Source organism: Copadichromis virginalis, linkage group LG18, assembly GCF_057382275.1.
Source record: "Copadichromis virginalis isolate Kocher_CV1m ecotype Utaka linkage group LG18, C_Virginalis_male_GT1.1, whole genome shotgun sequence".
Taxonomy (NCBI): domain Eukaryota; kingdom Metazoa; phylum Chordata; class Actinopteri; order Cichliformes; family Cichlidae; genus Copadichromis; species Copadichromis virginalis.
The window spans coordinates 14031480-14048407 of NC_140635.1; the positions used below are offsets into that span (position 1 = coordinate 14031480).

Consider the following 16928-nt stretch of genomic DNA (forward strand, 5'->3'; position numbering starts at 1 on the left):
GTGGCCAAAAAACAGAACGTGTTTTATTTACTGGTCAGTTTAACACCATCATTCTTTAAACTCATACCTACTCTAGGTCTGACCTCACATACAAAACATCCAAATGAATCCATTGATGGGATATAAATAAGAGACATTGGTTTGAACTGACACAAAGAAAAAGAAAAAAGTGGAGGTCGTCTGGTCTGATGGATTCCTCAGGCAAATGTGTCCGGTGGCAGTTTCATTTATACATAAATAACATTTGGGTGGGAGGAAACGGATCCACCGTAAGGCTTCTTTTTAAACATTGTTTCCCCATTGTTGTGGGTGTTAACTTTTCAGTGTTGCGTCTATCTCGGTACTTTAGTGGAAGATCTCAACAACAAGAGATGGAACCTCTCTGCAGCCTCAGAGAGGCCGGACCAGCAGGTCCTGGGATCACAGCAGGGAGGGAGGGAAGGACAGAGAGAAGTAGAGAGTGATGGGATTGGAAGAAGTTTATGTTTGAGCAGTCTGAGGTTTAGTCTCACTCACAAACCGTTCTTTCCTTTCTTGTGTCTCTTCATCTTCCTCTTCTTCCTCCTCCTCCTCCGTGTGCTGCTCCAGCTCCTCCCTGGTGATCATCTCAAAGTCGTTTCCGTTGCTGTGCTGTGAGCCTTCATCCTCTCGGCGGTTGCTGTCTGTGTCTGACTGGCGTTCCTCCGTTCCTTCCCCTTCCGCTTCCTTACCCTCCTCCCGCCCTACCTCTTTACTCTCCTCTTCATCCTCCTCCTCTTCCTCGTAGCCATCCTTCTTTTCACTGTCCGACTTCTCGTCGCTGTCTGACTTCTGAGCCTTGGTGGAAGTGCCGCCGTCCTTCTCGTCTGACTTGTCTGTGCCCTTCTTCTCGCTGCCTCGAGGTCCCTTGTATTCATGGGTGTAGAGCGGCCTGAACGAGTCGATGAAACCAACGTCTGCTGTCAGGTTGGGCAGGAACCAGAAGTGATGGCGCCCGCCAGTCACCAGCCAGATAATGAGGAAGAGAATGCAGCGAGCTGAGGAGACAGGAACCAAGCAGTGAGATAAACTTAACACACACCTGGCATCAAAAAGTGGAGGAGAAAGAGAGACCATATTTCTCCTACATTAGCTTCTCATCACTGGCTCCCTGTTAAAACCACAATTTAAAGTCCTTCTCCTCATACAGTCCTGAATGATCAGGCCTGATCTTATCTTAAAGACCTCACAGTATCATATTAACCTAATGAGACACTGTTCTCAGACTGCAGGCTTAAGCTGTGTCCACACTGAAAGCTGACAGCTGGTTGCTTGCAGACACACCAGGCTACGGTTGCCTAGGCAACCCTATATTCTATTTACTAACAGGCTATATGACCATTTACAGTATTCTGCGCTCTCATTGGTAGTTGCCTCAATCAGTCTCCTGGAAGCTAAGAAAAGTTTATTACATACTTTAATACATACCTCACATACAAGGTTTTAAATAATCAGGCCCCATCTTATCTTAATGACCTTGTAGTACCATATCACCCTATTAGAGCACTTCGCTCTCGCTCTGCAGGCCTACTTGTTGTTCCTAGAGTATTTAAAAGTAGAATGGGAGGGAGAGCCTTCAGTTTTCAGGCCCCTCTTCTGTGGAACCAGCTTCCAGTTTGGATTCGGGAGACAGACACTATCTCTACTTTCAAGATTAGGCTTAAAACTTTCCTTTTTGCTAAAAAAGGGCTGGACCAGGTGACCCTGAATCCTCCCTTAGTTATGCTGCAATAGACGTAGGCTGCTGGGGGATTCCCATGATGCATTGAGTTTTTCCTTTCCAGTCACCTTTCTCACTCACTATGTGTTAATAGACCTCTCTGCATTGAATCATATCTGTTATTAACCTCTGTCTCTCTTCCACAGCATGTCTTTTATCCTGTCTTCCTTCTCTCACCCCAACCGGTCGCAGCAGATGGCCCCGCCCCTCCCTGAGCCTGATTCTGCCAGAGGTTTCTTCCTGTTAAAAGGGAGTTTTTCCTTCCCACTGTTGCCAAAGTGCTTGCTCATAGGGGGTCATATGATTGTTGGGTTTTTCTCTGTATCTATGAAGCGCCTTGAGGCGACTTATGTTGTGATTTGGCGCTATATAAATAAAATTGAATTGAATTATCAGGTTCCGTCCGCTTTTGGTCCCCATGGGTTATTTTGTGAATCCCTTTCAATCCTCTGCTGCAGTTTCTAAAATTAGAATGGGAGGCAGAGCCTTTAGCTTTCAGACCCCTCCGTCGGTGGAACCAGCTCCCAGTCTAGATTTGGGAGAACCTTCTACTTTTAAGATTAAACTTCAAACCTTCCTTTTTGATAAAACTTATAGTTGCTGGATCAGCTGACCCTGAAGCATCCTCTACTTATCTCAGCAGAAATCCAACTTAAAATTGTTCATGTGCTGCCTTAATTTTTCATAGAATCTTTTTTACATTGCAAAAGTGGAGAAAAAGGGTGGGAACTGCGGAGATTTCCCTCTGACATATGGCACAGTTTTCACTAAATAAATACAGAACACAGTCTTCAGCTGTGGAAATGCGTCTCATCTACAACATGTATTGGCACAAATTTCATCACATCCCTGCCCGGACCAATGATTTTATTACTGTTTGCACTTACCGACAGCTAGAAGCAGGATGCTGGCCACAAAGCAGCCAGCTGCAACACTTAGATAATACACGCCAACACGCATTTCAGCTGGCCACAACGGAAACAGTGTGGCCGCTATCACCGCAATAACTGAAAGACAAAAACCAGGAAAATTCGTGTCAGATAACTCTTTCATTCTGTTTTTGATAGTCGAGGAGAAGAACTCAGCTGACTTACCGAGAATCAGACCCATCGCAAACGTCTTGAAGTGGACGGGATCATAAATCCACACGTACACCTGCAGGAGAGAGGCACGCTTTGAGTACTTCACAAGCACTTCCTGTGTAGATTTAACAATCCTGCAAACGCACTCACCTCTGTCAGGGCGCCCCAGGGCAGCTGTGGCTACAATGTAGCTTGCCATTACCGGTGTGTGAATGTGTGTGTGAATGACTGAATGTAGTGTAAAGTGCTTTGGGGTCCTTACGGACTAAGTAAAGCTCTATACAAATACAGGCCATTTACCATTTACGTACTCACCTCATTTCCATCCAGGAACAGCTGATCTTCGTGAGGCTCCAATTTAAACTTCTTCTTCACCTCTTTCTTCTTTTTGGGGGTCCCAGGACTGTCATCCTGTCCGATCAAATCAAAAGTACATTTAAAAAATAGACTTTATTTGAACCGTTATAAGTTAATTTAAACTGTGGAGTTTAAATTGTCAGGGTATGTTGTTAACATTCAGCTTAGTCATGCTTTCTCTTTGCCAACATAGACCAGACACCATGTAAATATGACTTTGAACTGGGCGTCTTTCCAGGACATCTACAGATCTGTCTCTATGCGCACTTTAAACTCTCAGAGTCAACATATCTGCCCATTTACTGTCAGGTTAGGATGATCCCATCAGCTGGGTCAAGGTAACTCGAAACAAACATGCAACTTTGGTTCCACCTGGGAACAAGCAGCTGAAGGTAAACTGTTATTATCCCAGTGAATAAGGCACATTTCATTTTGTATTCAGAGGGTCACATACACTTTTCTCTTTCTTAGTTTCAACTGCCTCGGGTTCTTTCTTCTTCTCTTTCTCCTTCTTCCCCTTTTTCTCCTCTTCTTTGCTGCTGTCACTCTTGGGCTTTTCCTTCTCCTTTTCTTTCTTGGTGTCCTTCTCTGTTTTTTTCTTCATCACCTTGAGAGCTCGGTGGAAGAACTGTTTCTTTAGAAGCCTACAAATAGAGAAAGAGGACATCAGATAATGAAAGGCTGTAAATACCGATGTGTGTGATTCACCGACAAGTAAAACGACTGGTGAGTTTACAAGAGTTGATAGCTGTGCTAGAACATAGTTAAGTTAATAAAAAGGTTTTATATAAGCATATGGATAATCTTTTTTTATCAGTTATTCAGCATTTTTTTTATCATTCAAATAATTCTGTAAAAAGTTTATTCAGGTTCCAGCTTCTCAGATTTAAGTATTTGCAGGTGTTTTTAACTTTCTAACATATTAGACAAAATAAAGAAATCATCATCAATGATGAAACAAATACAGGAAATAAACACTACTTAAACTTGTTAGTCCTTTGCACTGGTATTTGTATTCACTGAGCTCTTCTTTACTGTATGGGGTTATTTCCATCTTGTTTATATGTATAGTAAGGGTTAGCTGCAACCCCACATGTTAGTAACTCTACTGCCAGTGCTAGAAGCAAAAATATACTGTTATGTGATAAAAACCTAGCTTGTGTGGTAGGATGTGTTCCACGGGGCAGCTACCTATTGCAGTAATCCACCGCTGACTCCCTGGTGGTGAACAGAGCCTCCTCTCCCTTCTTGGCTTTGGCCCACTTGGAGTCCAGCAGACAGTCCACAGCCTTGGAGGCTAAATGAGGAGATGCAACAGACACACAGCACTGAAGGTGTACTGAAATGACAAAACACTCTGTGGACTGTTCAACGTATTAATAAACACAATACGAGACAGAGCAGTAGGCACATCAACAACAACAACATGCATCAGTGATGTGGACGGCCTTTAACATGAAATAGTACATAGATTTTTATTTTTCACACTCTTAAGCCTTAAACAGTCTTAACTTCTGCTTCCAAGCTATTGATCAACACAATATGAGGCACAGCAGGAGGCACTCGAGAAGAAGTCCAACGTAATCATCACTAAAAACTTCTAATTGCTGACTTTTTTTGGTCACTTTGGAACAGTAACTTGAAAGAAGCTGCAGATTCAGATGATAAATCCCTTTTCTATTTTTATGTTAAAAATAAGTGATGTAATTATATTGGCTCCTGTTCATCATTTTATCTATCTATATCTATTAGGGGTGCAACGATACACAAAATTCACGATTCGGTTTGATACTTTGGTGTCACGGTTCGATATTTTTTCGATACAAAAAAAATTTTCATGTCTTTTTAATTTGTCATTTATTAAAATTATAAATATATATTTTAACTCAAAAGTACAGTTTTTGAATTTAATGTTGCTGAAACAACAAAGTAATAAAAAAAATAAATTTATCTGATCGAGAAATCACTCATCTTTGGAAAAGAGAGTTTATTACAGAGAAATGGCTCTTTCCAAAATAAAAGCTATACTATCCGCTTCTTCTGGGCTATATTCTCAGCAGCATATTAAACATATCAGGTCCCCATAAGGAGAATCATGTGCTAACGGCTGTCTAAATGACTCGGGTAAAGTTTGTAGCATGCGTACTGTTGTTTTTGTCTGCTTCCACTTGTCTTTGCACTAGGATGATGTCGGAGTAAATGTGCAGTCATATTCCTTGTGTTCCCACTAGTGCTGTCAGCGTTGATCTCGTTAAAACAACATTAATGCCACAACACGGCAAATCTCCGTTAACACTTAGAGCCCCCGAGAGCAGCTACCGCGGATCGCCCCGTGCGTGGGGCTGGACGGCCAACACGTTAACGAGCTAACTGCGCTAACACACTAGTTCCCACCCATGTAATTGAGCATTGCGTGGCACATCCGACATACTGTTTTACTTTTGTCCATGACGCGCTTACCTTCAGGGTCATACGTCACATGAAAACCAAAATAGTTCCAAACGCCAGATCTGAATGAGGGTGGGGGAGGTTCAATTTGCCATGTTGCAAGGAGAGCTTAACTTCTGTCTCGCTAGCTTGCCCTGCGCTCAGTGAATCTGCGTTCGACTACTCCGCCTAGGCTGCACTGTCGAGCGCAGATCCACTGAGCGCTCAACACAGACAGCATCGTCAGAAGGAAAGTTGATCAAATAAATTAAAAAGTTTGTATTGTTCGATACATATGCGTACCGAACCGAAAGCACTGTATCAAATGGTTCAATATCAATACGAATATCGTTGCACCCCTACTATCTATCTATCTATCTATCTATCAATCAAACAGCTTGAAAAAAAAAACCATGAAGATGTTAAAAAGGGGATACAGAACCTGGCAAATGTTCAGTCTTACTATAGTTTTACCTGTTCACCTGATATCCATGCAGTCATGACTCCTAATGAGAACAGATGTGAGGTCATACATCTATACATTAATTTGCCCAAAACATCTTTGTTTTTGTCCTTCCTCTAACAACAGAAGTGAAAGCTGAGCTAATCTGGTTTGAGTCATGCCCACTTTCCCCCTTGTTTTGCAAAACGATTGTTGGGGTTTTTGCTTTACCTTAAAATATGAAGCACTGTGAGGCGACTGTTGTTGTGATTTGGTGCTTTATAAATAAAATTGGACTGAAGTGAACAGAAATGCATAGAGAAATGTAAAAACACACAGAAATAAATAGGTAGAGTAATAAATAGAGGCAAACACAAAAAACAAGTGCAATATTAAACTGCACTGAATGTTGTGCACTGTTGTGGCCACTGAGTCCAAACCTTCCATGTGACTCTGCAGATTTTGGCCTAGTAGAAAATTAGATGACATTTAGTAATGACAGTGGCTGCTGTTTATCTTGGAATCAACATGAGCTATAGGCCACACTGTTATTTCAAACATGTTCATTTGGGCCCTGGAGCTACTGTAGCCCACAGCAAAGGTAAGAACTGGTAAGGTCATGAGATAGGAAGAAAAGCTGACCTCAGCAGTCTCAACCTGCACAACCTACAACTACTGAGTCAACAGTACTTCCCAAAACTGACAAAAAGGTTCACCTGTGCTACAAAAACAAATCAAACATAAACACTGTGTGGGACAGTCAGGTCTGTGAGTGAAACTGCAGCAGAAACATGTGGAAAATCTCACAGCTCTTTACCAACGTGACACACAAATACTGCAACATCCAACATGGCGCTGGTTTGTATTAATTGTGACGGAGACTCTGCTCCATCTGTGTGTTCTGCAGACAGAGGCCACAGACTTCAGGCCAGAACTAACCAATGAAGTAGTCGACTCGGTGGCCCATCATGTTTGTCGACTTGGTGGGGCAGTTAAACCGAAGGTACTTGGCCACCGCCTTCTCCTCCTTGGTGGGCTCGCTCACCTCCTGCAAGAGCAGAGGAAAAAAAACGTGTCACATGCAGTCTTCCCATCTGGTGAAATGAGGAATTGGCACAGAAATGCAGACAAGCGACCAAGAGGAAAACATCCTTATCCTAATTTATTGTAATTATGAATTTCACATATTTTGTGAAATTCAGCTGAGAATAGATACACTGGCATCAAATGAATCTGTTCAGTCTCCCAACTCACCGACTACGAGCCAGTAAAAGCAATGCACTCGTATATCACAAATCCTGTGATCTAGATTTCTAGCTAACAAGAAAATGTGACAATTTTATTAAAAGCAACATCCATAAATTTAATTTCCCATCTGTATTTCCCATCAAGTATGGTCAGCTCAGTTTTAGAGGTGGTGGAGGTCAGTGTCCCTCACTGTTATAGAAGTCATCATTTGAAGTTGGCTGTAGGATTCTACTTGAATAGAAATGTTCATTTTTCATACAGTAAGGTTAACTGGGCTACTGTCACCAATCGATAGACTCATCAGATGTGACAAAGTCGTATTTATCAGGACTTAAACCAACTCTGTCTGCCAGAATGACAAACCATTGATGAGAAGGTCAAACACAACCTCTGGTGCTAACATCTGTGGCTATGCTCTCTGTCCCAAGCTCATACACCAGCAGTGTGTCTGGGATCAAGCTGCACTAAAAGCTAGATTCCTTGTAATCATACATGACAGGTAACTAAAAGCAAGGCAGAAGCTCTCTCATCTTCTAGAGCTTCTGTCTGTTTTTAGTGCGATTTTCATAAACTGCAGAAATCTGTCATAGCATCCAGACCCTCCTCCAACTCATCACAACATCTGCACTGTCTGCTCAGCACTGAAAAACACGCCAGTGGTACTCAGCTCTGCTTCACCCAGTCGAGTCTGCTCCGGTTCACAACATGAAGAGGAAAAGAAGCCATCAAACAAGCCTTTGTTTGGAGAAGCAGGTATCCATCACACACAGCTCAGTTACCTGAGACTGCTACACAGGAAGCCCCTGCGTCACCGTCTATATGATCTACCTGGCTTGATCACTGGAGTATCAGCCGTTCTCTGTTCACCATGTGAACTGAACCGCTCTCAGTATGTAAACACTAACTGCTAGTGTGCCACACCAAGAATAAAACACAGGCTCTTTGTGCTGTAAAGCTGTGAAACCATAAAGTCAAGAACAAAGCAGACCATCTGCTACCTGTTTTTTTTTGGGTTTTTTTTTAAAAACACAGGTGAGTCACACACCTCAGCTTTTTGTGGCTGCTGGTTTTGCATTAAGGGCCACATTTGTCCAGACTTCTCTTTGACTAGAGATTTGTCTTCATTGCACTGTCATCTGATTTCGAGGAAAGCCAGCCAAATGTGTCCTTTACAGGCTCCACTATGTTCTTGGTCATCCACCCTGCCTGTTCCTTTGTGCTTCTGCAGAAAATCTGGAAGGGACTGCTGATACACTCTGAGAGACCTTAAAATTGCAGCATGCCTTACAGGAGCACGTATGCACTGGGGAGTTTAAATTATTTTTAGGACAAAAGCTACGACTCTTAAGTTTCCTAAAGTTCTTTATTAGCCCGCTGCTCCGGTTTGCTGTTTTTAAAAATAATAATAAAAATAGTAAAAAGCTTTTAGCTGTTCAGCTTCTAACCCACACCTTTGTGTCCACTAAGATGAGTCTGTGCTCTCCCCGTCTCCCTCCTCTCTCCTGTGCTGTTCTGTCTGAGCTATCCCATAATTTGTGGTTAACACTGTAATGGGTGAATAGGACTACTTAAATTGAGTGCAAAATTATACTGAACATGTGAACGGAGCTCAGTTGTTTCCCGACAACAATCACCTGTTGCTCTGCTGTTTTAACAGACTCACTTGGATACTAACAAACGTCTAGAAATCTAAAATAAGATATTTACTTTTGATTTTTGCAGAAGAACTAAAATGCTATTTTTTTTACCTAAACATTTTGCACAGTAGTTAAAAGCACTTTACATTTTAAGCTGTATATTTATACATTTAACAACATTAAAACACAATGGGGATGCCATTTGAATAATTAAAAAAAGAAAAGCGATAACTACGGCATCATCTGGTTGTTGACCCACATGTGTGTGAATAATGTTTCACCAGGTAATGTATGTCATAAGTTACTCTGTAACTGGAAACTCATTTTAACCCAACACTGTAACCTTCTACGTAGCCTGATGTGCACCTCCCGAGAATTGCAACTACACGTGTGGCCGATGCATACCACAACAACTCGAATGGTGTGGAAGGTTGCGGTGTAGACATTTAAAGGGGTTTCTGGTTACTACGCAAGTTAGAAGTCTAAATCAAGTATAAGGGAGGAAACAGCACTCCAGTATACGGACATAATAGTCTTGGCTTCAGGACATTCTGACTGTTGAAAGCTGTAAAATAAAAAGCAGGCTGGCAGGCTCGTAAATGAGATAACAGGATGTGCTGTAATAGAGCTGTTGGCTGAAACACATGGAGTGTTATCAGGTAGGATGGACCTGTTCAAGACTAAACTGATTCCCGTGGTCACTGATGAAAATAATCTAAGTATTAGACACATCTCACTATAATCCAATGCAGTCCACTTTCTAATCCAGGCCAGGGGGACTCCAGTTTAAGCACAGGTAGCCACACCGCTTTCTCTGCAGACACCTCTTCCAGGGCAAGGCAGCCAAGAGACTCAAGCTCTACAGTGTCCTGGATCTTCCCCTGGGGTCTCGAATCTGGCTGGACATACCCTAAAAAGCTCACTCAGGAGGTGGCCGGAGGCATCCTGCTCGAACCACCTCAGGGGGCATCCTATTGATATGGAGGAGTAGTGTGACAACCTCTAGAAAGACAAAGTCTTTGGAGGACACTCTTTTGTTGTTTGTATCTACAATGTCTTCTTTCAGTCATTACCCAGAACTCAAGCCATGGGTGGGGGTGTGAATGGAGAATGAACCAGCAAATCTACATCGTTGATTTCTCACGCAGCTCTTTCAGACCAATGCATCCACATTACTGCAGACGCTGCACCAATCCATCAGTCAGTCGCCTGCTCCTTACTTCTCTCCCTGGCAAATGAGTCCCAGAGGGATCTGACCCTCAAATATTTATATTACTGAGGGAAAACAGCTCACCTTAGTTCACTGCACTACTTTTTGCTGTGTCCAAGTTCTACACCGACAGTCAGTGGAGCAGCAGCTTCTCTAACAGACTGATTCAGCTCCACTGCCATAAGGACTGATAGAGGAAGTCTTTCAGAACTTATGTAAGAGCTCTTTACATTGCAACATATTCCAACAGATTATCATATGCACTCTCATTTTAACATGCTCTCTTCCACTTTTAACATATTTAACCATATATGCTAAGCCGCTTTAAATTCAGCAGCAGTGGAAATACTTGCAGGAGGCGATGTGGTTTACGCTGCAGGACAAAAATGCTACAGCCAGCCAAAGAAACAAACTGTTTTCCTCATTTATAGTTGTGAGCCTGCTTGCCAGTTCCTTTGTGAAGTAAACTGCAGGACAACAGAATTAAACTTTTCTTCTTCTTTTTTTACCTTAAAGAAATGGACCTTTTCTTTGTATGAACTTTATTTCAACTTGGACAAAGCTAGTTAACATTTTTCTTTTTTTTTAAAATTATTAATATGACCATACAATTGTACCAAATCAAAAACAACCCTAAATAGCGATTATGCACACCTGGATCTCATGTACCTCTATCCAGTTTAGATAAGAGCCCCATTGTGTTCTTTTCAGGTGATTTTGTCCCCACCCCCGTCTGCCCATTCTCCTGTTTCCTACTGAGTAACTGTTACTGATCCCGCTAACCTACCAAGAGCTTATTATCATCTTCTGTTTGTCAATGCAAATCTTCTCCCGACCCGCCGCCTGTCCACACTGCGCAGGACCTTTCTTCCGTTTCAAAGGATTGTTTTACCTCCCCACTGCCTCAAAGTGTGGCTCAAATGGGGTTGCTGTGTTAACTTTATTATATATATATCGCAGTGAAATGACTCGTTTTAATGTTTAGGAGTTTTATAAATAAATCTGAACTGAGAAGTTTTGGTTTAGGACACGCAAAATAGACCAACAATGACCTCAGGCGTATTTCAAGTGATGCAAACGTGACCTGTAACGTCTCTAAACTGTTGCTCCTGGAGCCGATCTAATTTGCAGTCTGCTGCACAGTCAGTTATGTGGAGATGCGCTGCATAGACTCATTAATTAAGTTCCCACACGTTATGTAAACACGCTTGGTTAAAGCTGACGCAGCTTAGCCAGCCAACGTTTGCAGCCAGCCAGTTCAATCCAAGATAAAATGAAAACCGACCCCAGGAACCACTAAGCAGACACTACAACGACCTAATCGTGAAGTCTAGACAAAGACATGATGGCTACTGGGAGCGCACACAAGAACCAGCTTGGAAAGGTCGCGTTAAAATACAAATCCCATCGTTTGTTTTCGCTAGCCTGCTAACGCTAGCTACCGTTTCCATCCTCTGGCTTCATCTGGCGCCTGCTCGCAGCATCCCGCGCTGACGCTGCCGTCAACAAAGATCCAGCAGTGGGTCATAAACCGGCGCCCACTTTCACCCATGCCCCCCGACCCACAGGAACCGGGGTTTTTTTTATGAATTAAATTGATGTTACCTGGATCCGCTTCTTGTGCCTCCTGCGCTCCGCCATGATCCTCCAACTCAGCTCATCCGTGCTCGAGGCTGCGCACGCGCATGGAGAACGTAGTATCGCGAGACTAGCCTAACGTTCGTTTCCCATTGATAAAATTCAAGATCTAATTTAATACATTTAATATTTGAATAATATATATTTGTAATACAGTATTAGATATAATACCGATAAGGATAATTCTATTACATAGAACTATTGTGTTTTTATTAAGAATTTGGATACAAACAATACATGGTATGACCTGCTATGATGTATGGTTTGGAGATGATGGCGCTGACAGAAAGAGACGAGTTTATTAGAATTTAGCATATCAGAGGGAAAGTCAGGTTGAACCGTTTGGACATTTGCAGAGGAGACAGTGGATAAACTGGATGGCGAATGTTGGAATTGCCAGGAAGCAAGAGAAGAGGAAGATGACAGAGTAAATTCATGGATGTAGTGAAGGAGGACATGCAGAGTAATGGTGTGACAGAGGAGTTTGCTAGGGCCAGGGTGAGATGGAGGTAGATGGGCTGGTGTGAGGGTCTCTAAAGAGAGCTGCCAAAAAAGGAGAAGATAACAGAATAATGTGAATGTAGTCCCGGCAAACTGGGAAAAGTATAGTGCCCCAGAGTGGAACACAAACACTGTTGCCAGCTAAAGCTTTTTCTCTAAAGCCTTCCCATTTCCATTCACAAAAAAACAACACATGACTTTTTTCAGCTTGAAAATGATTGAGCAGATAATTGCCTTGACTGTTGCAGCAACTATTTGCATCCACCAGACAATAGATGATGGAGTTATATGATTGTATAGTCATCCAGGTCATGACTCATGAAACACTAAAGAGGTTGAATTAAAGGCAACTGTCCTTCCTGTTTGATCCTAAAAACATTTAACCTCTCATTCCAGAAGCTTCGTCAGTTCTAAAAGCTGCCTCGACACGCGAGGACATGTTTGCGTGTGCTCCCCTGACTCAGTAGCTCTGGGGTGTTACAGGAGCCAGTTCTTGTTTTTAAACAAGTCATTAAAACTGAAAAAAAGAGATCAAAGAAAAAGCCCCAAAGTAACATATTAAATTAATACTCATGACGAATGTATGCAAACTTCACACAATATTCTCATTGAGCCCAACCTATTGATTCCATGTGATGACAAGAAGATGCAGATTCCTGTGTAGAAAAACCCCCACTTTATTTACAGTATAAGAAATGCAAAAAAATGTATCAAGCATCAAAATCCAGAATATTTAAATATGTCATTATTTTGTTTATAAAATATTTCCAAAATATGATTACTATGCTCTGCACGTCAGCCTACAGGAGCGTTTAGCAGCTTGCAAGAATAATTCAAGAAGCTATAATCAGACTAGCGAAGAAAAGTGATGTAGGACCTTATCAGCGTCTGATACTGTATCTTAAAATCCACATCACTTTCACTCCACTGCAGCTGCTGCTGTTAAATGTATAAAACGTTCAACAGGAACCTGAAATGTGGATCTTCAGTCCAGTTCAGCACAGTGTAAACAAATCCACCACAGCGGCAGCAGCAGCTCACCAAAGCGTGCTGTTGTACCCTGCTTTGGTTTACATTATTCCACTGGTCAGGCAGTCTCACTGCTGGCAGATGGAGGCGAGTTGTTTTCTGCGTCGTGGAGGTGGTCAGCGGATTTTATGACATCGGGATCTCTTGGACTTGCCACCATCTCCTCACTGTTGCAGTTAATGGGAGAGCCGATCTCTGATGAGCGCTCCCCGGGCTTCTCAGGGGTGGCCTGCAGTGGGGCGGTGGAGAGTGGCAGATTCATCATGTACAACATGCTACCAAGACGTCTGGACACCTGTAGAAGAAGAAGAGCAAGAGGGAAGGAGCACGTAGATGTTAATTGAAATAATTTGTGCTATAACTGAGACATTGGCGTATAAGAATGAATGAAATACAATTAGTGAATAAACTTTTTCACAGTAGACATTTTAGCTCTCATAGTAAAGAAAAAACTGGGGTTTTTAATAGGGGCTGTACTCCACTAAGGACATGTTTGGTTAAACAAACTTTACTTTATCCCTTTAATAAAGTGAGGTAACTTCAGTTCAAATCTGTGGAAGCTTGTTTCTGCAACAACAACAACAACTACAACGAAATGTTAGCCAAAACTCAAAATTTCAGGTTATTATCTTAAAAATTTGACTTACTGACTCAAACTTCTGAGACAATTTGAAATTTCTAGTTATTGAGTCAGAATTTTAGGATAATAGCCCAAAGCAAAAATGGTCTTTTGTCACTTGTGGAAATAAGCTTCCACACAAAGCCCATAAAACACTCATCAAGGATATTTATAAAACCTCCTCACATGGAGTTGTATAAATAAGCGGTCATGTAAATAAACCTTTCTTCAAGATTTATCCTCGTACATCAGATAATCCCTTCAAATCCTGTCTTTGGTGGCTCGGGATTGCATTTCCAGTCAGAATCTGTGTTTTTGTACCTGTGAGCGGATCTTAAGAGCTGGCCCCAGCTTCAGTCCCAGTGTATCCAATAAATGCTCCTCTGATAGGAGGGGCAGCGTCTCTCCGTCAATCATGTGGTCCTTGAAAGTCTATTAAAAATAACCCAACATTAGAAAGTCACAACAGAATGAATTTAGAGGCGGCAACTACAAAAATGTGAGGCTACTAACCTGGGCATACTCTGAACACGTGGGAATACTGTTAATAAAGTTGTACACATCATTCACTGTCCACTTCCTGATGTCTTCGGGTACCTCCTCACCATTTAGAAAGAGATTTGGTGGGCCTTTAAAGACAAAAAATGCAAGTATATTAAATAACTGGCAGCAGAACATTTCACAGTTTTAAGCACAAGTGTTATTATTTAATATTTCTTAACTCACCAGGAGGAAGGAAACCATTTCCAGGGACCGGGAACATGTAAGGGATCCCTGTTAGAGTTCCTCCAGTGGAAGGATACATGAATTTCTCCTGGAACGTCGAACATTGGCTAGATATGTCTTTATCATTTGTTCCACTGTTGGCTGCATCTGAACTCCCATCTTGGCTGTTCACGCAGGCTTTCCGGAGGCCTGGCTCCCCATCTTTGTAGTTTTTCCTGCTTCCGGTGGCCAGTTCAGGGTCTACTTTGGCCTGATGATGTGTCTTACTGGTGGCACACTCCTCTCCCATGTCCCCCTTTGGCTCAAGCTCCTTCTCCTCCCCCGATGCGCCCCCTGGGCTCTGCTCTACACTTTTATCTTCAGTCTGACCCTTCACGTTGGACACATGGCTCTCCATACTCTTGTGAACAGTTGGCCTCCGACCTGCTCTGCGCCCCCGCTCTCTGTGCAGCGTGCTTATTGCTGGATATGGGTTGGCTGACATAAGAATATTGTTGGAGTGCAGTTCATCCAGGGTGGGCCGGTGGACGAAGACATCGTGGCCGTCTGGCATGCGCTGACGACCTCTAAACATCATGGGGTTGGAAGGGTATGACATGGGATTTTCAATTCCCATCAAGCCTTTCTGGTGCGCGTTCTCCAGCTCCTTCTGATGCAGGATGGCATTCATTTCCATTCTGAAAAGAAGTGCATATAAATATTTTAGACATATTTGTGCAGCAGTGGTGATGGAGCCATGATATAAAACCCTTGCTGCAGCATGGGTGGGGGGATCAAGTCTCAGTCGCATTCAGTAAAAACAGTGACGCAAAGCGTGCGGTGGAATAATTTCTGTGAGATGATGATGGTGATGATGATTTTCGGCACGTAATACCTGGCTATATTTTGCTTGTGAATGAGCTCTTGTCGCCGGGCAACAGTTTCCATGGGCTCTGAGGGTAAGAAGCCATATCCAGCTGAGAAACAGGAAGAAACAGACAGGCTGTCAATGCCTATCACCGCGCATTAAAACGAGACAGGCTGTTTGGGAATTATCTCAGGCGATATTTCTGTGGTGCTCACCTGGTGCAGGGAAACCTCTTCCTGGCAGGACGTTGGCATGAGGAGGCAGAGGTGGACCGAGGTGAGGGCCCATGTGCATCTGCCTGGCTTCAGACGGGACCATCTCGGTAGGTGGAACTAACTCCCTGATAAGAGGAATAAACAAAGAAGAAAAATTATGAACTGGAAAACACTTTAAAAAGCATATATTTGTAGAATCAAAATGTGGAGGACCAAAGTGGCCAAAAACAAAGTGTGTATTACTCTATTTATGTTTCATTTTTAAAATTAATTTATTTGTATTTATGAATTACTGTTTTCATATTTATTTCCCCTTAATTATTTATTATTTTATTTTCTCTGACATTTCTTTATGCATTTCTGTTTCACATACATTTAGTTTTAACTGAGAGATTTTCAAAATGCCTCTTGAAGGAGGGGAAGAAATTAGGCACATAAATTAATGTATACATAATAATTTTGCCAATTTTGGAACTCCATATAAAAACAGCTGGTTTGCGAGGACTATTTTAGCCTTATAAACATTTTAATTGTCCAAAAGAACAGAAAAGAGCAGCAGATTTTTTACACGGACACCTCTTGCAGCATTTTCTTCTACTCGTTTTCTTGTGGTTGCCCTTTTTCAGACAACTATTGTTGTAAGTTTAGGACAGAATTCAGCTACTGACCTCTCCATGAACCGAGGTTCGAACTGTGCTGGGACCCCCTGTAACCTCTGCTGCCCCTGGGCAAGGATCTGCGGTGCCATAGCCATCTGGTTCCTCATTATCAGCTCCTGCCTCTGCCTCAGCTCTGCAAGAAGTGAAAAAGCACCACAGGTCACCGGGAGGCCGTTTTAGCTGCTTCACCTGGCGCATGCACTGACTGTTAAAGCTGGAGCCTGCAGGTGCTACTGAGCAATCCACCAACGTGCAAACACGGCGTGAGGGAAGGTGAGGGAAAACAGGCTTGATCACCAAATACAAATACAGAACCCAAATTGCCAAATACAGAATCAACTCTGTCTATAAATAAAACCTGAAAAGTTAAATAATATTTTCTTGGTTTTTGTTGTTACGCTGTTCATCCTCCTCACCTCCAGCAGACATCCCATTGACGAGTCGGTACCAGTGCTTCTCATCCAAAGACCCCTGCTCCCCTAGAGCTGTCATCTTCCTCAGCTGCTCCCGTGGGGTCATGACACACTCACGACCTTTGACCTCCACCTGAATG

At 42.6% G+C, this 16928-nt stretch overlaps 2 protein-coding genes across 2 annotated transcripts; both read right to left on the reverse strand.

The window, feature by feature from the left end:
- Position 1: 1 nt before the first annotated feature.
- sec62 (SEC62 homolog, preprotein translocation factor) lies at positions 2 to 11817 on the reverse strand. Its single transcript, XM_085440094.1, has 8 exons — positions 11747 to 11817; positions 6986 to 7094; positions 4369 to 4474; positions 3632 to 3821; positions 3136 to 3231; positions 2833 to 2893; positions 2626 to 2745; positions 2 to 1016 (listed from the first exon to the last, which is right to left on the reverse strand). The coding sequence occupies exons 1-8, from the start codon at positions 11780 to 11782 to the stop codon at positions 481 to 483; spliced, it is 1254 nt and encodes a 417-aa protein (XP_085296220.1). The 5' UTR covers positions 11783 to 11817; the 3' UTR covers positions 2 to 480.
- Positions 11818 to 12955: 1138 nt separating this feature from the next.
- Positions 12956 to 16894, reverse strand: samd7 (sterile alpha motif domain containing 7). The gene is made up of 8 exons (XM_085439612.1): positions 16792 to 16894; positions 16385 to 16508; positions 15717 to 15841; positions 15529 to 15610; positions 14655 to 15331; positions 14442 to 14557; positions 14250 to 14360; positions 12956 to 13604 (listed from the first exon to the last, which is right to left on the reverse strand). The coding sequence occupies exons 1-8, from the start codon at positions 16892 to 16894 to the stop codon at positions 13368 to 13370; spliced, it is 1575 nt and encodes a 524-aa protein (XP_085295738.1). The 3' UTR covers positions 12956 to 13367.
- Between the last annotated feature and the right edge of the window lie 34 nt (positions 16895 to 16928).

Coding starts and splice junctions, on each gene's coding strand:
- samd7 (XM_085439612.1), bottom strand. CDS start 16,894: ATGACCCCACGGGAGCAGCTGAGGAAGATGACAGCTCTAGGGGAGCAG. Junction 15,332..15,528: donor CACAAGCAAAATATAGCCAG/GTATTACGTGCC, acceptor ACTTCTTTTCAG/AATGGAAATGAATGCCATCC. Junction 13,605..14,249: donor CTCTTAAGATCCGCTCACAG/GTACAAAAACAC, acceptor CTTCTTCTACAG/GTGTCCAGACGTCTTGGTAG.
- sec62 (XM_085440094.1), bottom strand. CDS start 11,782: ATGGCGGAGCGCAGGAGGCACAAGAAGCGGATCCAG. Junction 7,095..11,746: donor GGCACAAGAAGCGGATCCAG/GTAACATCAATT, acceptor CTGCTCTTGCAG/GAGGTGAGCGAGCCCACCAA. Junction 2,746..2,832: donor TGCGATGGGTCTGATTCTCG/GTAAGTCAGCTG, acceptor TTTGTCTTTCAG/TTATTGCGGTGATAGCGGCC.